This window comes from Dendrobates tinctorius, unplaced genomic scaffold (genome assembly GCF_039654945.1).
Source record: "Dendrobates tinctorius isolate UK_male_01 unplaced genomic scaffold, ASM3965494v1 ptg000011l, whole genome shotgun sequence".
In the NCBI taxonomy this organism is placed as follows: Eukaryota; Metazoa; Chordata; class Amphibia; order Anura; family Dendrobatidae; genus Dendrobates; species Dendrobates tinctorius.
In genome coordinates, this window is record NW_027361679.1 from 59,102,205 (window position 1) to 59,117,731 (window position 15,527).

The 15,527-nt window shown below is 47.9% G+C and overlaps 1 protein-coding gene across 5 annotated transcripts in view; it reads right to left on the minus strand.

Annotated features, from left to right (window-relative positions):
• The window catches only part of CENPC (centromere protein C), a 274,172-nt gene extending 270,910 nt beyond the window's left edge, over positions 1–3,262 (minus strand). For 3 of the 5 annotated variants that reach the window (XM_073542563.1, XM_073542570.1, XM_073542556.1), the window contains exon 1: positions 2,984–3,259. In XM_073542563.1, the coding sequence (XP_073398664.1) occupies positions 2,984–3,004 (21 nt within the window). In that variant the 5' untranslated portion in view covers positions 3,005–3,259. Of the gene's footprint in view, positions 1–2,983 lie in introns of all 5 variants that reach the window. The other 2 variants (XM_073542574.1, XM_073542581.1) reach the window with 2 other exon arrangements.
• Between the last annotated feature and the right edge of the window lie 12,265 nt (positions 3,263–15,527).

The window sequence follows — 15,527 nt, forward strand, 5'->3', positions numbered from 1 at the left end:
CAATCCCTGCAGACTCCCAGGCTGGGTAATCACTTACTGAATGTGGCAGCCTGACCACCAGGGACCTGCACCAACCGGCAGAACTAGGACCACCTATCCAGATGTGAGACCACTGCGCCACTGATTCCCAGGACTAACCAATGGAGCGGTAGTCGCACATCTGCACCACAAACCCCACCAACCAAGACGGTGGCACCCATCTCCTCCTCCTACAAGGCTGCTATTATGGGATAACACTACATACCCCACCAACCAACATGGTGGCACCCATCTCCTCCTCCTACAATGCTGCTATTATGGGAGCACACCGCATACCCCACCAACCAACATGGTGGCACCAATCTCCTCCTCCTACAATGCTGCTATTATGGGATCACACTGCAGACCCCACCAACCAACATGGTGGCACCCATCTCCTCCTCCTACAATGCTGATATTATCTGATCACACCGCAGACCCCACCAACCAACATGGTGGCACCCATCTCCTCCTCCTACAATGCTGCTATTATGGGGAACACCACATACCCCACCAACCAACATGGTGGCACCCATCTCCTCCTCCTACAATGCTGCTATTATGGGAGCACACCGCAGACCCCACCAACTAACATGGTGGCACCCATCTCCTCCTCCAACAATGCTGCTATTATCTGATCACACCGCAGACCCCATCAACCAACATGGTGGCACCCATCTCCTCCTCCAACAATGCTGCTATTATCTGATCACACCGCAGACCCCATCAACCAACATGGTGGCACCCATCTCCTCCTCCTACAATGTTGGTATTATAGGATCACACCGCAGACCCCACCAAGCAACATGGTGGCACCCATCTCCTCCTCCTACAATGTTGGTATTATAGGATCACACCGCAGACCCCACCAAGCAACATGGTGGCACCCATCTCCTCCTCCTACAATGTTGGTATTATAGGATCACACCGCAGACCCCACCAACCAACATGGTGGCACCCATCTCCTCCTCCTACAATGCTGCTATTATCTGATCACACCGCAGACCCCACCAACCAACATGGTGGCACCCATCTCCTCCTCCTACAATGCTGCTATTATCTGATCACACCGCAGACCCCACCAACCAACATGGTGGCACCCATCTCCTCCTCCTACAATGTTGGTATTATAGGATCACACCGCAGAACTCAACAAGCAACATGGTGGCACCCATCTCCTCCTCCTACAATGTTGGTATTATAGGATCACACCGCAGACCCCACCAACCAACATGGTGGCACCCATCTCCTCCTCCTACAATGCTGCTATTATCTGATCACACCGCAGACCCCACCAACCAACATGGTGGCACCCATCTCCTCCTCCTACAATGTTGGTATTATAGGATCACACCGCAGAACTCACCAAGCAACATGGTGGCACCCATCTCCTCCTCCTACAATGTTGGTATTATAGGATCACACCGCAGACCCCACCAACCAACATGGTGGCACCCATCTCCTCCTCCTACAATGCTGCTATTATGGGGAACACCACATACCCCACCAACCAACATGGTGGCACCCATCTCCTCCTCCTACAATGTTGGTATTATAGGATCACACCGCAGACCCCACCAACCAACATGGTGGCACCCATCTCCTCTTCCTACAATGCTGCTATTATGGGGAACACCACATACCCCACCAACCAACATGGTGGCACCCATCTCCTCCTCCTACAATGTTGGTATTATAGGATCACACCGCAGACCCCACCAACCAACATGGTGGCACCCATCTCCTCCTCCTACAATGCTGCTATTATCTGATCACACCGCAGACCCCACCAACCAACATGGTGGCACCCATCTCCTCCTCCTACAATGTTAGTATTATAGGATCACACCGCAGAACCCACCAAGCAACATGGTGGCACCCATCTCCTCCTCCTTCAATACTGCTATTATGGGGAACACCACATACCCCACCAACCAACATGGTGGCGCCCATCTCCTCCTCCTACAATGCTGCTATTATGGGAGCACACCGTAGACCCCACCAACTAACATGGTGGCACCCATCTCCTCCTCCTACAATGCTGCTATTATGGGGAACACCACATACCCCACCAACCAACATGGTGGCACCCATCTCCTCCTCCTACAATGCTGCTATTATGGGGAACACCACATACCCCACCAACCAACATGGTGGCACCCATCTCCTCCTCCTACAATGTTGGTATTATAGGATCACACCGCAGACCCCACCAACCAACATGGTGGCACCCATCTCCTCCTCCTACAATGCTGCTATTATCTGATCACACCGCAGACCCCACCAACCAACATGGTGGCACCCATCTCCTCCTCCTACAATGTTAGTATTATAGGATCACACCGCAGAACCCACCAAGCAACATGGTGGCACCCATCTCCTCCTCCTTCAATACTGCTATTATGGGGAACACCACATACCCCGCCAACCAACATGGTGGCACCCATCTCCTCCTCCTACAATGCTGCTATTATGGGAGCACACCGTAGACCCCACCAACTAACATGGTGGCACCCATCTCCTCCTCCTACAATGCTGCTATTATGGGGAACACCACATACCCCACCAACCAACATGGTGGCACCCATCTCCTCCTCCTACAATGCTGCTATTATGGGGAACACCACATACCCCACCAACCAACATGGTGGCACCCATCTCCTCCTCCTACAATGCTGCTATTATGGGAGCACATTTGGGGCTTTTCATTCAGGTTCCAGACAACCAAAGTCAGGCAAAGAGTTGCCATGCAATGTGGCACTACAAGTACTTGCATGTCACTGTTCACAAGCAGCATCACGGGACTTGTAGCCCGCCTGACAACTATTATACAGCTGTGACAGACCGTACACAGCTGGCCACAGACACTAAACCCTTCAGTCCCGACACAAATCTCACACAATGTCGGAGTGACGCAATATCGGACGGACGATTCCCCACACCTCGCCCGCATCTCGTCACTTACAAAACTCCGGTAATCCGCCATGGCAACTGGTGAAGACGCTCCCGGGCTAAAACCTGCTCAACTTCGGAAACAGGAGCGCACGCTACCAATCGGAGACTGGCACACTGCGCATGTGCGGCGATCTAGCAACACTGCCTACGGAAGAGGACGCGCTACTGAAGGCGTACTAGCTTTTCTCTCAGCCCGTCCGCCTCTTGTGCCGCCTGTGAATGCACAGAGATGGCGCTCTCCTTCGCCTCCGCTATCGCTCTGTGACTCGCTCTATTTCCCCGCCCTCTTAGTTTCCCGCCAAATAAGATATGCCTCAGTCATTACAGGAGTGGGCGGGCAGGAAGGTGCGGTGCTCCGCTCCACTCCACTCCAATGATGACTGGAGACTCAAGTTGTGGAGTTGGTGGTGCACTTGCTTCCCTTCTGACATGGAGGGGCTGTTCTGAAAGTGACTGCTATAAAGGTTTAGGTTGCCTGGGAAAGATGGTGACTCTATGGCGTCACTTTGTGAGGGCACAGCTCTGGATCGGCAGGGTCGCCTGAGAAGTTGACGCTGTGGTGTCACATTGTGGTGGACAACTCTGGATTGGCAGGGTCGCCTGAGAAAGATGGTGATGCTATGGTGTCACGTTATGGGGGACAACTCTGGATTGGCAGGGTCGCCTGAGAAAGATGGTGACGCTATGGTGTCACGTTGTGGGGGACAACTCTGGATTGGCAGGGTCGCCTGAGAAAGATGGTGACGCTATGGTGTCACGTTGTGGGGGACAACTCTGGATTGGCAGGGTCGCCTGAGAAAGATGGTGATGCTATGGTGTCACATTGTGGGGGACAACTCTGGATTGGCAGGGTCGCCTGAGAAAGATGGTGATGCTATGGTGTCACATTATGAGGGACAACTGTGAATTGGCAGGGTCGCCTGAGAAAGATGGTGACGCTATGGTGTCACATTGTGGGGGACAACTCTGGATTCGCAGGGCATGTGCCCAAGTACGCTTAAAGGCTCATTCACACGTCAGTATTTGGTCAGTATTTTGCATCAGTGTTTGTATGCCAAAGCCAGGAATGGAACTTACCAAGAAAAAAATATAATTGAAAGACTGATGTCTGTTCTGTGTTTTGGAGACACTCCTGGTTTTGGCATACAAATACTGATGAAATGCTGATGTGTGAAAGAGGCGTAAGTGTTTCTCGAGTTGCTTCAGAAATCGCTATTGGTTTTATTACCGAAGTGTGTTTTTGATTTCCCCCCCCCCTCCTTTTTTTTTTTTTTCAGATTTTTTGACCCTTGTTTTGCTAATGTCTTTTTTGTCAGAGTATGTGAACACATCTTTTTCCGGTACGGATAAAGAAATATATAAGTTAAACAGCTTCTCCTATACTTACAATGTAAAACCCAGACAGTACACGTATGCAATCCGTGTGGTGTACTTGTTTTTCACAGACCCATAGACTTGTTTTGGCCCGTGTAATCCGTGCTGCTGGAAAAACGGACATATGCGGCACCATAGGTTATAATGGGTACAGTTGGTGGGGGGAATGGATCCCACGTGTACTAAAAACGGACATGAGGAAGTAGGCTAATGCACAGCAATGTAAAAATGAAATAGCTGTGCACAAGTTCTGTCTTTTGGTATTTCTTTTAATCGCTTCAGGGTTCAGAAAGTGTAAAAGAAGTAACGTTCATTATTTGGTGCTTCCATTAGGAAGCCTCCCACTATTTAAAGTTGAAAGGATAGGGAAAAACTGCTGGGTGGGGACCCACCACAAAAAGACAACAGCAATACCACCAGCAAACCAATAGCTGCTTAACTCCTTCATGACCTTAATTACCTGGCCATTTTTTGCAATTCTGACCAGTGTCCCTATTTGTGAAAAAAACGGAAACTTGGTGAAAATTTCACAATTTTCAAATTTTTATTGTTAAACCAGAGAGTTATGTGACACAAAATAGTTAATAAATAACATTTCCCACATGTCTACTTTACATCAGCACAATTTTGGAAACAAATTTTTTTTTTTCTTGTTAGGAAGTTATAAGGGTTAAAAATTGACTAGCAATTTCTCATTTTTACAACAAAATTTACAAAACCATTTGGAGACCACCTCACATTTGAAGTCACTTTGAGGGGTCTATATGGCAGAAAATACCCAAAAGTGACACCATTCTAAAAACTGCACCCCTCAAGCTACTCAAAACTACATTCAAGAAGATTATTAACCCTTCAGGTGTTTCACAGGAACTAAAGCAAAGTGGAAGGAAAAAATGGACATTTTAATTTTCCCAACAAAAATTTTCTTTTAGCCTCAATTTTTTCATTTTCACATGGGCAACAGGATAAATTGGATCCTAAAATTTGTTGGGCAATTTCTCCTGAGTACACCGATACCTCATATGTGGTCATAAACCACTATTTGGGCGCAGGGCGTGGAAGTGAAAGACCGTCATTTGACTTTTAGAATGGAAAATTAACTCCAATCGCTAGCGGTTGCCATGTCGCATTTGGAGAGCCCGTGTGCCTAAACATTGGAGCAACCCCACAAGTGAACCCATTCTGGAAACTAGATCACCGAAGGATCTAGATGCATAGTGAGCACTTTGAACCCCCAGGTGCTTCACAAATTGATCCGTAAAAATGAAAAAGTACTTTTTTTTTCACATTTTTCTTTTAGCCTCAGTTTTTTCATTTTCACATGGGCAACAGGATAAAATGGATCCTAAAATTTGTTGTGCAATTTCTCCTGAGTACATCGATATCTCATATGTAGAGTTGAGCAAAACGGGTCGGCCAGATTCATAAGTCGCCGACTTATGGCAAAGTCGGGTTTCGCCGACCGAAGCCCAACCACAGCGTGAAGTCGGCCATGCGGTCGGCAAAACGAGCGCCAAAGTCGATATCCCAGAATGCTTGCACGTGACTTTTTTCAGCCACTGAGCAAGGACGTACACTGTGGGCAACGAGATGAGAGTTTTTGCGCACTTTAAAAAAGCGGTCCGGCATGTAGGTGTGTTTACTGTCCTCCACTCCCTGCCGACTTTGCTCCCCCATTGACTTGCATTGGGTTTCGTGTTTCAGTCGGACCTTCGACTTTTCATGATAGTCGGCCGATTTCGTTTGACTCGACTTTTGAGAAATTCGGGTTTCATGTGGTCATAAACCACTGTTTGGGGGCACATCAGGGCTCGGAAGGGAAGGACAGCCATTTGATTTTTTGAATGGAAAATTAGCTCTAATCGTTAGTGGACACCATGTCGCTTATGGAGAGTATGTAGTGTATGTCAGGTTGGTGTGTGGTGTAGTATGTGCCACACACAACAGCCTGATGTACATGTAGGGAAGGCGACCTGACGGACGGACAGACTTGTCAGAATAGCGAAAGGAAGGTTTGCACAGTTTAGACATGTGTCAGTTACTACAGTGGGGAAACAGCTGAAAAAGTGTAGTGGTCGTGCAGTACCTTGGGTTGACCAGTAGAGGGCAGGGAGGAGTGTGAGCAAAGGACTTGACATCAGCTTAGGGCTTAGGAAACTGTTGGTCATGGGGGGTGGAGTTACAGGGAACCGGGAATGATATAAATTTGACAGGAGGGTTCCAGAAAGTTCCAGTCCCCAGGGGGAGCTCTAGTGACAGGAGGACTACAACAGTTTGTGCACTGTGAAGAAAACTAAACCAGGGGAACTGAGGAGAGAGAAAGTCAGGGGGGGGTGTTATGAATGGGACACCGAGGAGGAAAAAACCTAAACATGCTAAGCCCAGAAAAACCAGAGAGGTTGGTAACTATGCAGATTGCAGATCCCTGATCCTACCACACAACTAGCAGCAGCCGTGGAGCGTGCCTACGATGAACCTAGACGCCTCGTCACGGCCGGAGGACTAAATAAGCCTAAAGCAAGAAAAGGGAAAACTAACTGCCCCAGAGCAGACCCCAAAGGAATAGACAGCCCCCACACATGTATTGACAGTGAAACAAGATGAAAACATAAACACAGGTAGGAAAATAGGCTGAGCAAACGATGGGGCCCAAACTAACTAGACAGGAGAGGAAAGGAAAGACAAAGTCTGCAATCTGCCCAAAACCCTACGAAATAATGTCCAACACTTCTGATTACAAAATTAACCCTGAAGTCACTAGACTTCTCCCACTATATCAGCACTCTGAAATATTCTGAGACAGAGCAAAAAGAGGCCAATCTAATAAGCGACAAAAAGCAAATTGGCAAATACAGATAAATAAGAGTGGAAATTCAGCACAGTCCCAGCCGGGGCTGGCTGACCACACAAAAAACTGAATAGAACAACAAAATCAAGTGTGAACATTAGCAAAGAAACTTAGCTTGAGCTGACTGGAACAGAGCTGAGAACCAAGACCTGACAAGCAGAAGGAATCACCAGCACCAGAGTAGGGCGTCGGCTGTCTTAAATCCAATCTGAGATTCCTGAGGTTCAATCGTCATCCTCATTGTCAGGTGGCAGAACTCTACTGATTAAATCAGCCTCACTAACTCCTGTTACCACCAGAGGGAGCCTGACTGGTAGACCAGAAAATGAACTCACAACTGTACCCCCCCTTGAGGAGGGGTCACCGAACCCTCATCCAGGCCGATCAGGATGGGCCCGGTGAAAAGCACGAACCAATCTATTGGCATGAATATCAGAGGCAGAGACCCAAGAATTATCCTTCTGGCCATAACCCTTCCATTTGACCAAATACTGGAGTCTCCGTCTAACCAAACGAGAATCCAATATTTTCTCTACCTCATATTCCACATTGCCTTCAACCAACACAGGGTCAGGAGGTGCTGCCATAGGAACCACTGGCTCAACAAACCTCTTCAACAGAGATTTGTGAAATACATTATGGATCTTGAACGTAACTGGAAGAGCCAATCGAAAAGAAACAGGATTAAGAATCTCCAAAATCTTATAAGGGTCAATAAATCTTGGCTTAAATTTTGTAGATGCAACCTTCATAGGAATATTGTTCAGCGCGAATTCGGCCAAGGGCAAAAATGAGACCCAATCATCCTGATCAGCAGATATAAAACATCTTAAATAAGACTCCAAGGTCTGGTTTGTTCTCTCAGTCTATCCATTGGTCTGGGGATGAAACGCGGAGGAGAAGGAAAACTGAATTCCCAGACTGGAACAAAAGGCTTTCCAGAATCTGGAAACAAACTGAACTCCTCTGTCGGACACAATGTTCTCAGGAATCCCATGTAACCGAACCACCTGTTGTAAAAACAAGGGCACCAACTCAGCGGAAGATGGCAACTTTGAAAGTGGTACAAGATGGACCATCTTCGAAAATCTATCACAAATCACCCAGATAAGTCATTCTCTGAGAGACAGGAAGATCAGAAATAAAATCCATTGAGATATTGGTCCATGGTCTCTAGAACGAGAACAGCGTTTAGACTGAGAACAAGTCCCACAGGACTGTACAAAATTCCTGACATCACGAGATAAGGCGAGCCACCAAAAGGACTGACTCACCAAATCTCTGGTACCAAAAATACATGGATGACCAGCCAATGCGGAGCAATGAATTTCAGACATCACTCTCTTTCTCCACTGGTCAGGAACATACAATTTTCCCATAGGGCAACGCTCAGGTTTATCCTCCTGAAATTCTTCCAGGGCGCGTCTCAAATCGGGCGAAATGGCAGAAAGAACTACCCCCTCACCTAGGATGGTAGTAGGCTCGGTCACATTAAGAGAATCGGCAAAGAAACTCCTAGAAAGGGCGTCTGCCTTAACATTCTTAGTGCCCGGAAGAAAAGAGACCACAAAATTAAAACGCGTGAAAAACAAGGCCCATCTAGCCTGTCTAGGATTCAAGCGTTTGGCCGACTCCAGATAAATCAAATTCTTGTGATCGGTGAGGACCACAACTTGATGTCTAGCTCCCTCCAACCAATGTCTCCACTCCTCAAATGCCCATTTCATGGCCAACAATTCCTGATTCCCCACGTCATAGTTGCGTTCAGATGGGGAGAACTTTCGAGAAAAGAAGGCACTGGGATTCATCTTTGAAGTCACAGGGTCTTTTTGGGACAAAACAGCTCCTGCACCAATCTCAGAAGCATCTACCTCCACCTGAAATGGAAGTGAGATATTCAGGTTGCCGTAAAACCGGAGCTGAAGTAAATCTCCGCTTAAGCTCCGGAAATGCTGAGACAGCCTCAGGAGACCAATTCAGCACATCACCGCCCTTCTTGGTCAGATCAGTCAGTGGTTTGACAATACCAGAAAAATTACCTATAAATTTACGATAGAAATTAGCAAAACCCAAAAATTTCTGGAGGGCCTTCAAAGAAGTAGGCTGAACCCAACCATAAATGGCCTGTACCTTGGCCGGGTCCATTTCAATAGTCAATGGAGACAAGATAAATCCCAAAAATGAAATCCTCTGTACACCAAAGAGGCATTTCGATCCCTTAACAAACAGGGAATTCTCCCTCAAAATCCGAAACACAGTCCGGACGTGTTCCACATGAGAATCCCAATCACTAGAAAAGATCAAAATATCCAGATAGATGATCAAAAACTTATCCACAAAGACACGGAAAATATTCATAAAAGACTGGAAGACAGAAGGGGCATTAGTGAGCCCAAAAGGCATCACCAGGTACTCAAAATGTCCCTCCGGAGTATTATTCACATCCCCGTGCTTGATGTGAATAAGATTATACGCCCCCTGAGGTCAAGCCTAGTAAACCAGCAGGCACTCTTAACTCTTGAGAATAAATCAGACATCAGAGGTAACGGGTACTGATATTTGTTATGCCGCGCTCATCAGGAGGCGGGGCTTCGGCCCCGACGTCACTCCCTCCGGTACGGCGGTCCCTCGGGGGTCCCCGTCGGGTGCGCACGCGCAGCTCTCGTCCCCGGGTCTCCTCCTCCATGTCTCGTTTGCGCTTGCGCGCTCCTGTCAGTGCTGTATAGGGCTCGGTCCTCTCTATGGTAATGGAGGACCTGACCCGGAACCTGAAGTGGTCATGTGCTTTCTGGCTAGGTCCTGACCCGGAACCAGTAGTAGTCATGTGCTATATCAGACGACCTCCCCCTAGGGGAGGTGCCTGATTATTGTTGTGCTTCCTGGCTGGGTCAGCTGTGTCCCAGCCTGGCTGTGCGCTGTTCTCAGGTCTTCTGCTCTGTCTATTCTGTGGTGCTCCTAGCACTTGCTCTGAACCCTTGTTGCTTCATGCTCAGTTGTGCCTCCTGGCACATCCTCTCGTATCTTGTCCCTTGTTTCTTGCTCAGTCGTGCCTTCTGGCATTTACTCTATTTCTGTGTTCTGTTACACCTCCTTGTACGACTGCTGTCTCATTCTGTACCCTGTCGTGCTCCTTGCACGCGTCCTGCTTTGTTTACCTCCGGATGTGTTACTCGCTACACGCCTTATGTGCCCACGTGTACCCGTCTTGCACTATCCTGTGTTCAGCGCACTCCCGTGTATTCTCCTGTGTTCCCTAGTATCCTGCACCCTCCAGTCACACAGTCTCGTTATCTCCTGTGAGCCGGCCGCCTGGTGCCAGCAGTCGTGGTATCGTATCCCCTGGGGCTTGCTCCTGACACTCCCTGTATAGGGGGTGGTCCTCACTAGGCTAGCTCGCCCTGGGAGGGTTGGTGCCGAGACCCAGAGGGTCCACTCCAGGAGTCGCTAACACTCTAACACTCTAACAATATTTAACCGTCATCTTGTTAAGGGAACGATAATCCAGAGGCGTATCTAGGCTTTCTGGCACCCGGGGCAAGAATTTGGTTCGGCGCCCCCCCCCCCAAAAAAAAAAGTACATATGTGACTTACACACTTAGCCATGTACCCACGAGCTGCTCTCCCTAATGCTCTCAATGTTCAGTAAAAAACTGAAAGCAGGAAGAGAAGCTCGTTGTCACAAGACCACATCTATGAAAATCGCATATGAGTGAAGTGTCCATGTGATGACACTGGAACCTGCAGAGCTGAGTCCTGACATTGGAGCTTCTGAATTCTCACAATGAATGCACTGCACACTTTTAGGATTCTCCCTTGCCGATGTACAGTCATGTCAGCACAAGTATGTGATTTGTATACTTCTGGCCACATTCCGACTAGACGTGCCCGGCCTCGCTCTGTTCATTTTCATTGAGTGAGGCCACACATGTCTAGTCAGCATGTGACCGCATGTATGTAAATTACCGGCACGAGAGAATCCTGACAGCATTCAGTGAGCACTGTGAGAATTCAGACGTCTGCAGTCATATAGAATGACTGTAGACTCAGCACAAACCTGGACATCCCCTTTAATGTTCCTAACAAATAAAAACATGAGAATTAGTCAGTATCACTAATAATATTTACATCCAGGTACCTTATAGATGACGTCGTCTCTGCAGTCGATCTCCTTTTCTTCTTCTTGTCCAGACCCCATGATGAGTTTTCTCATCCACATCTCGTCTCAGCAGACTTCCATCTTCTCCGGTCTTCTGCAGCAAATCTTCACACGATGCCCTTAAAGATAGAAGTGTCATTATAATGCTCCTAAATAAAAATGTCTGCAATATACTGTCGCCTCACACTATTCCCCTCCCTCCTCTTGCTGTCTCCTCTATCATCCTCCTGTTCACCATACTGTCACCTCATATATTTACCCCCTCACTCTCTATACTGTCTGCTCACACATATCCTCGACTCCCCATACTGTGTCTGCACACATCCCATCACCCTCACTCCCCATACTGTGCCCACATAAATTCATCCGTTCGCACCCCTTACTGTCTGCACCCATCCCCCATACTGCTTCCTCATATATGCCCTCATACATACTCTTCATTTTGTGTCCTCAAATCTCCCCACACACGTTAAATACCATCCCCACTCCAAACCCACCACACACATTAAGTACCCCCCATCCCCACTCCAAATCCCCCCACACATTAAGTATCCCCCATCCCCATTCAATAATCCCTTGTCCCTACTCCCAAATCCCCCCACACATTAAGTATCCCCCATCCCCACTCCCAAATCCCCCCACACATTATGTACCCCCACCCCCACTAATTAACCCCATCTCCACTCATTAAACCCCATACATTAACCCCCCTACACATTAACCCCCCCACTTATTAACTCCCATCCCCACATTAACCCCCATAGCCACTCATTAACCCCCACACTCATTAACCCCCATACTTTAACCCCCACACATTAACCCCCCACTCATTAACCCCATCCCCACATTAACCCCCACACTTTAACCCCCATCTCTACATTAACCCCCATCTCCACTCATTAACCCCCCACTCATTAACCCCCATCTTCACTCATTAACCCCCCACTCATTAACCCCCATCCCCACATTAACCCCCTCACTTTAACCCCCATCCCCACATTAAACCCCATCTCCACTCATTAACCCCCCACTCATTAACCCCCACTCATTAACCTCCGACTCATTAACCCCCATCTTCACTCATTAACCCCCCCCACTCATTAACCCGCCAGTACAATTGCTGCCTGGGAGCCAGCGCGGCCTCCTCTGCGTCGGCTGTCAGCTTGACAGCCGTCACAGAGAACAGCCGGCTCACAGGATGGTGGGCGGCAGAGCGCAGCCGCCGGGGGGGAGACACTGCGGACCGCTGCATTAGGCGGCCCGACTGCGCCCCCCTGCTGGCTGCGCCCGGGGCAACTGCCCCGGCTGCCCCCCCTGGATACGCCACTGCGATAATCAATACACGGTCTTAATGAACCATCTTTCTTGGCCACAAAAAAAAAAACAGCACCTAAAGGTGACGAGGATGGTCTAACATGACCCTTCTCCAACGACTCCTTAATATACGATCGCATAGCATCATGTTCGGGTACTGATAAGTTGAAAAGCCGACCGTTGGGAAATTTACACCCAGGCATCAACTCAATTGCACAGTCATAACTCCTATGAGGAGGCAAAGATACAGACTTACTCTCACTAAATACATCAGAAAAATCAGCCAGATAATCAGGAATATCTTGAGACTGAGGAGAGGTGGAGAAAACAGGAGCGTCCCTAAGAACACAATGACAACCCCAACTCACCACAGACCCAGATTTCCAATCCAAAACTGGATTATGAGTTTGCAACCAGGGAAAACCCAGAACAATAGTATCATGCAAATTATGCAGAACCAAAAATTTACAATTTTCTTGGTGGTCTGGGGCAACTCGCATTGTCACCTGGGTCCAAAACTGAGGTTTATTCTCCGCCAAAGGAGTAGCATCAATACCCCTCAAAGGAATAGGCGTCCGCAGAGGCGTCATAGAAAAACCACAAAGTTTAGCAAAGTCAAAATCCACCAGATTCAAAGCTGCTCCTGAATCCACAAAAGACTTAGTGAAAAACGTGGATAAGGAACAGATCAGAGTAATTGCCAAAAGGAACTTAGGTTGTACACTGCCCACAGCAAATGTGTGTGCAAAACGTTTCTCTCATTTAGGGCAGACAGAAATAATATGAGAGGCATCTCCACAGAAAAAACACAGCTTATTACGCCTTCTAAACTCCTGACGTTGCGCCCTAGACAAAACCCCATCACATTGCATAGGTTCAGACATGTGTTCAAAAGGTGGCAGCGCCTCACGTGTAGTTTTACGTTCACGTAAACGCCGATCAACTTGAATGGCAAATGACATGGAATCATCCAGACCAGAGGGAACAGGAAATCCCACCATAACATCTTTTACGGTCTCTGATAAACCCTTCCGAAAGAGAGCTGCCAAAGCACTATCATTCCATGTAGTAAGGACCGCCCACTTTTGGAATTTTTGACAGTATAACTCTGCAGAATCCTGACCCTGGTTTAATGCCAACAGGGTTCTCTCAGCTTGATCAACAGCATTAGGTTCATCATACAACAACCCCAAGGCTTGAAAAAATGCATCCACATTAGTCAGAATAGGATTTTCAGGTGTCAGAGAAAAAGCCCAATCCTGGGGATCACCGCGCAGCAAGGAGATGACAATTTTAACCTGCTGCGCAGAGCTCCCCGATGAGTTAGGCTTCAAAGCAAGAAATAATTTACAATTATTCTTAAAATTCAGAAATTTAGACCGATCCCCAGAAAACACATCAGGAGTAAGGATCTTAGGTTCAGCAGCATGTGACTGAATGAGGTAGGTGGAAATTCCCCGCACTTCAGCAGCAAGTTGCGCCACACGATCAGACAATAGCTTAATCTCCATTAGGGGAAAAGCAAAAATCCTCCTACGGCCCCAGAGAAAAAGAGGAAAAAATATATATATAAAAAAAATTTTGACACTTTTTTTTTTTTAACAACTTTTTCCTGCTTTTGAGTACCCTAGAATCTGCGGTACGGCCGGTGATTCTGTTATGAATGAGTCACCGAGGAAGAAAAAACCTAAACATGCTAAGCCCAGAAAAACCAGAGAGGTTGGTAACTATGCAGATCCCTGATCCTCCCACACAACTAGCAGCAGCCGTGGAGCGTGCCTACAATGAACCTAGACGCCTCGTCACGGCCGGAGGACTAAATAAGCCTAAAGCAAGAAAAGGGAAAACTAACTGCCCCAGAGCAGACCACAAAAGGAATAGACAGCTCCCACACATGTATTGACGGTGAAACAAGATGAGAACACAAACACAGGTAGGAAAATAGGCTGAGTAAACGATGGGGCCCAAACTAACTAGACAGGAGAGGAAAGGAAAGACAAAGTCTGCAATCTGCCCAAAACCCTACGAAATAATGTCCAACACTTCTGATAAAATTAACCCTGAAGTCACTAGACTTCTCCCACTATATCAGCACTCAATAAGCGACAAAAAGCAAATTGGCAAATACAGATAAATAAGAGTGGAAATTCAGCACAGTCCCAGCCGGGGCTGGCTGACCACACAAAAAAACTGAATAGAACAACAAAATCAAGTGTGAACATTAGCAAAGAAACTTAGCTTGAGCTGACCGGAACAGAGCTGAGAACCAAGACCTGACAAGCAGAAGGAATCACCAGCACCAGAGTAGGGCGTCGGCTGTCTTAAATCCAATCTGAGATTCCTGAGGTCCAATCGTCATCCTCATTGTCAGGTGGCAGATCTCTACTGATTAAACCAGCATCACTACCTCCTGTTACCACCAGAGGGAGCCTGACTGGTAGACCAGAAAATGAACTCACAACAGGGGAGGTCCTGACACAAAAGTACCGCAGCATAGATGAGGCACCGAGGTAAAGCATACCGTATTACCGTATTGGGAGAGACGACTGATCAGTAAAAGTACTGTTGGTTTACGGGCCTAAGGCAGCCACAGTGACGGATCTGACAGGAGCGTCGGAGAGTGAAGAGGGGACGGTGCGTATATGTACGTCCCCGGTGTAAAGTACGGTGTGCGTGAAGCGGCCCTGGAAACGGAGGGCCGATAAGTGAAGTGAAGTGAATTGAAGTGCGGTGTACTTCGGAGGCCGTCAGGCGGATGGCAAGAGAATAAACTTGGACCTGTTCTACCCGACACTTGCCTCCATCGTGTCTCTGTTACGTCTCTGCGCGGTAAGAGAGGGACCACCCCCCAGTCCGGCCCAC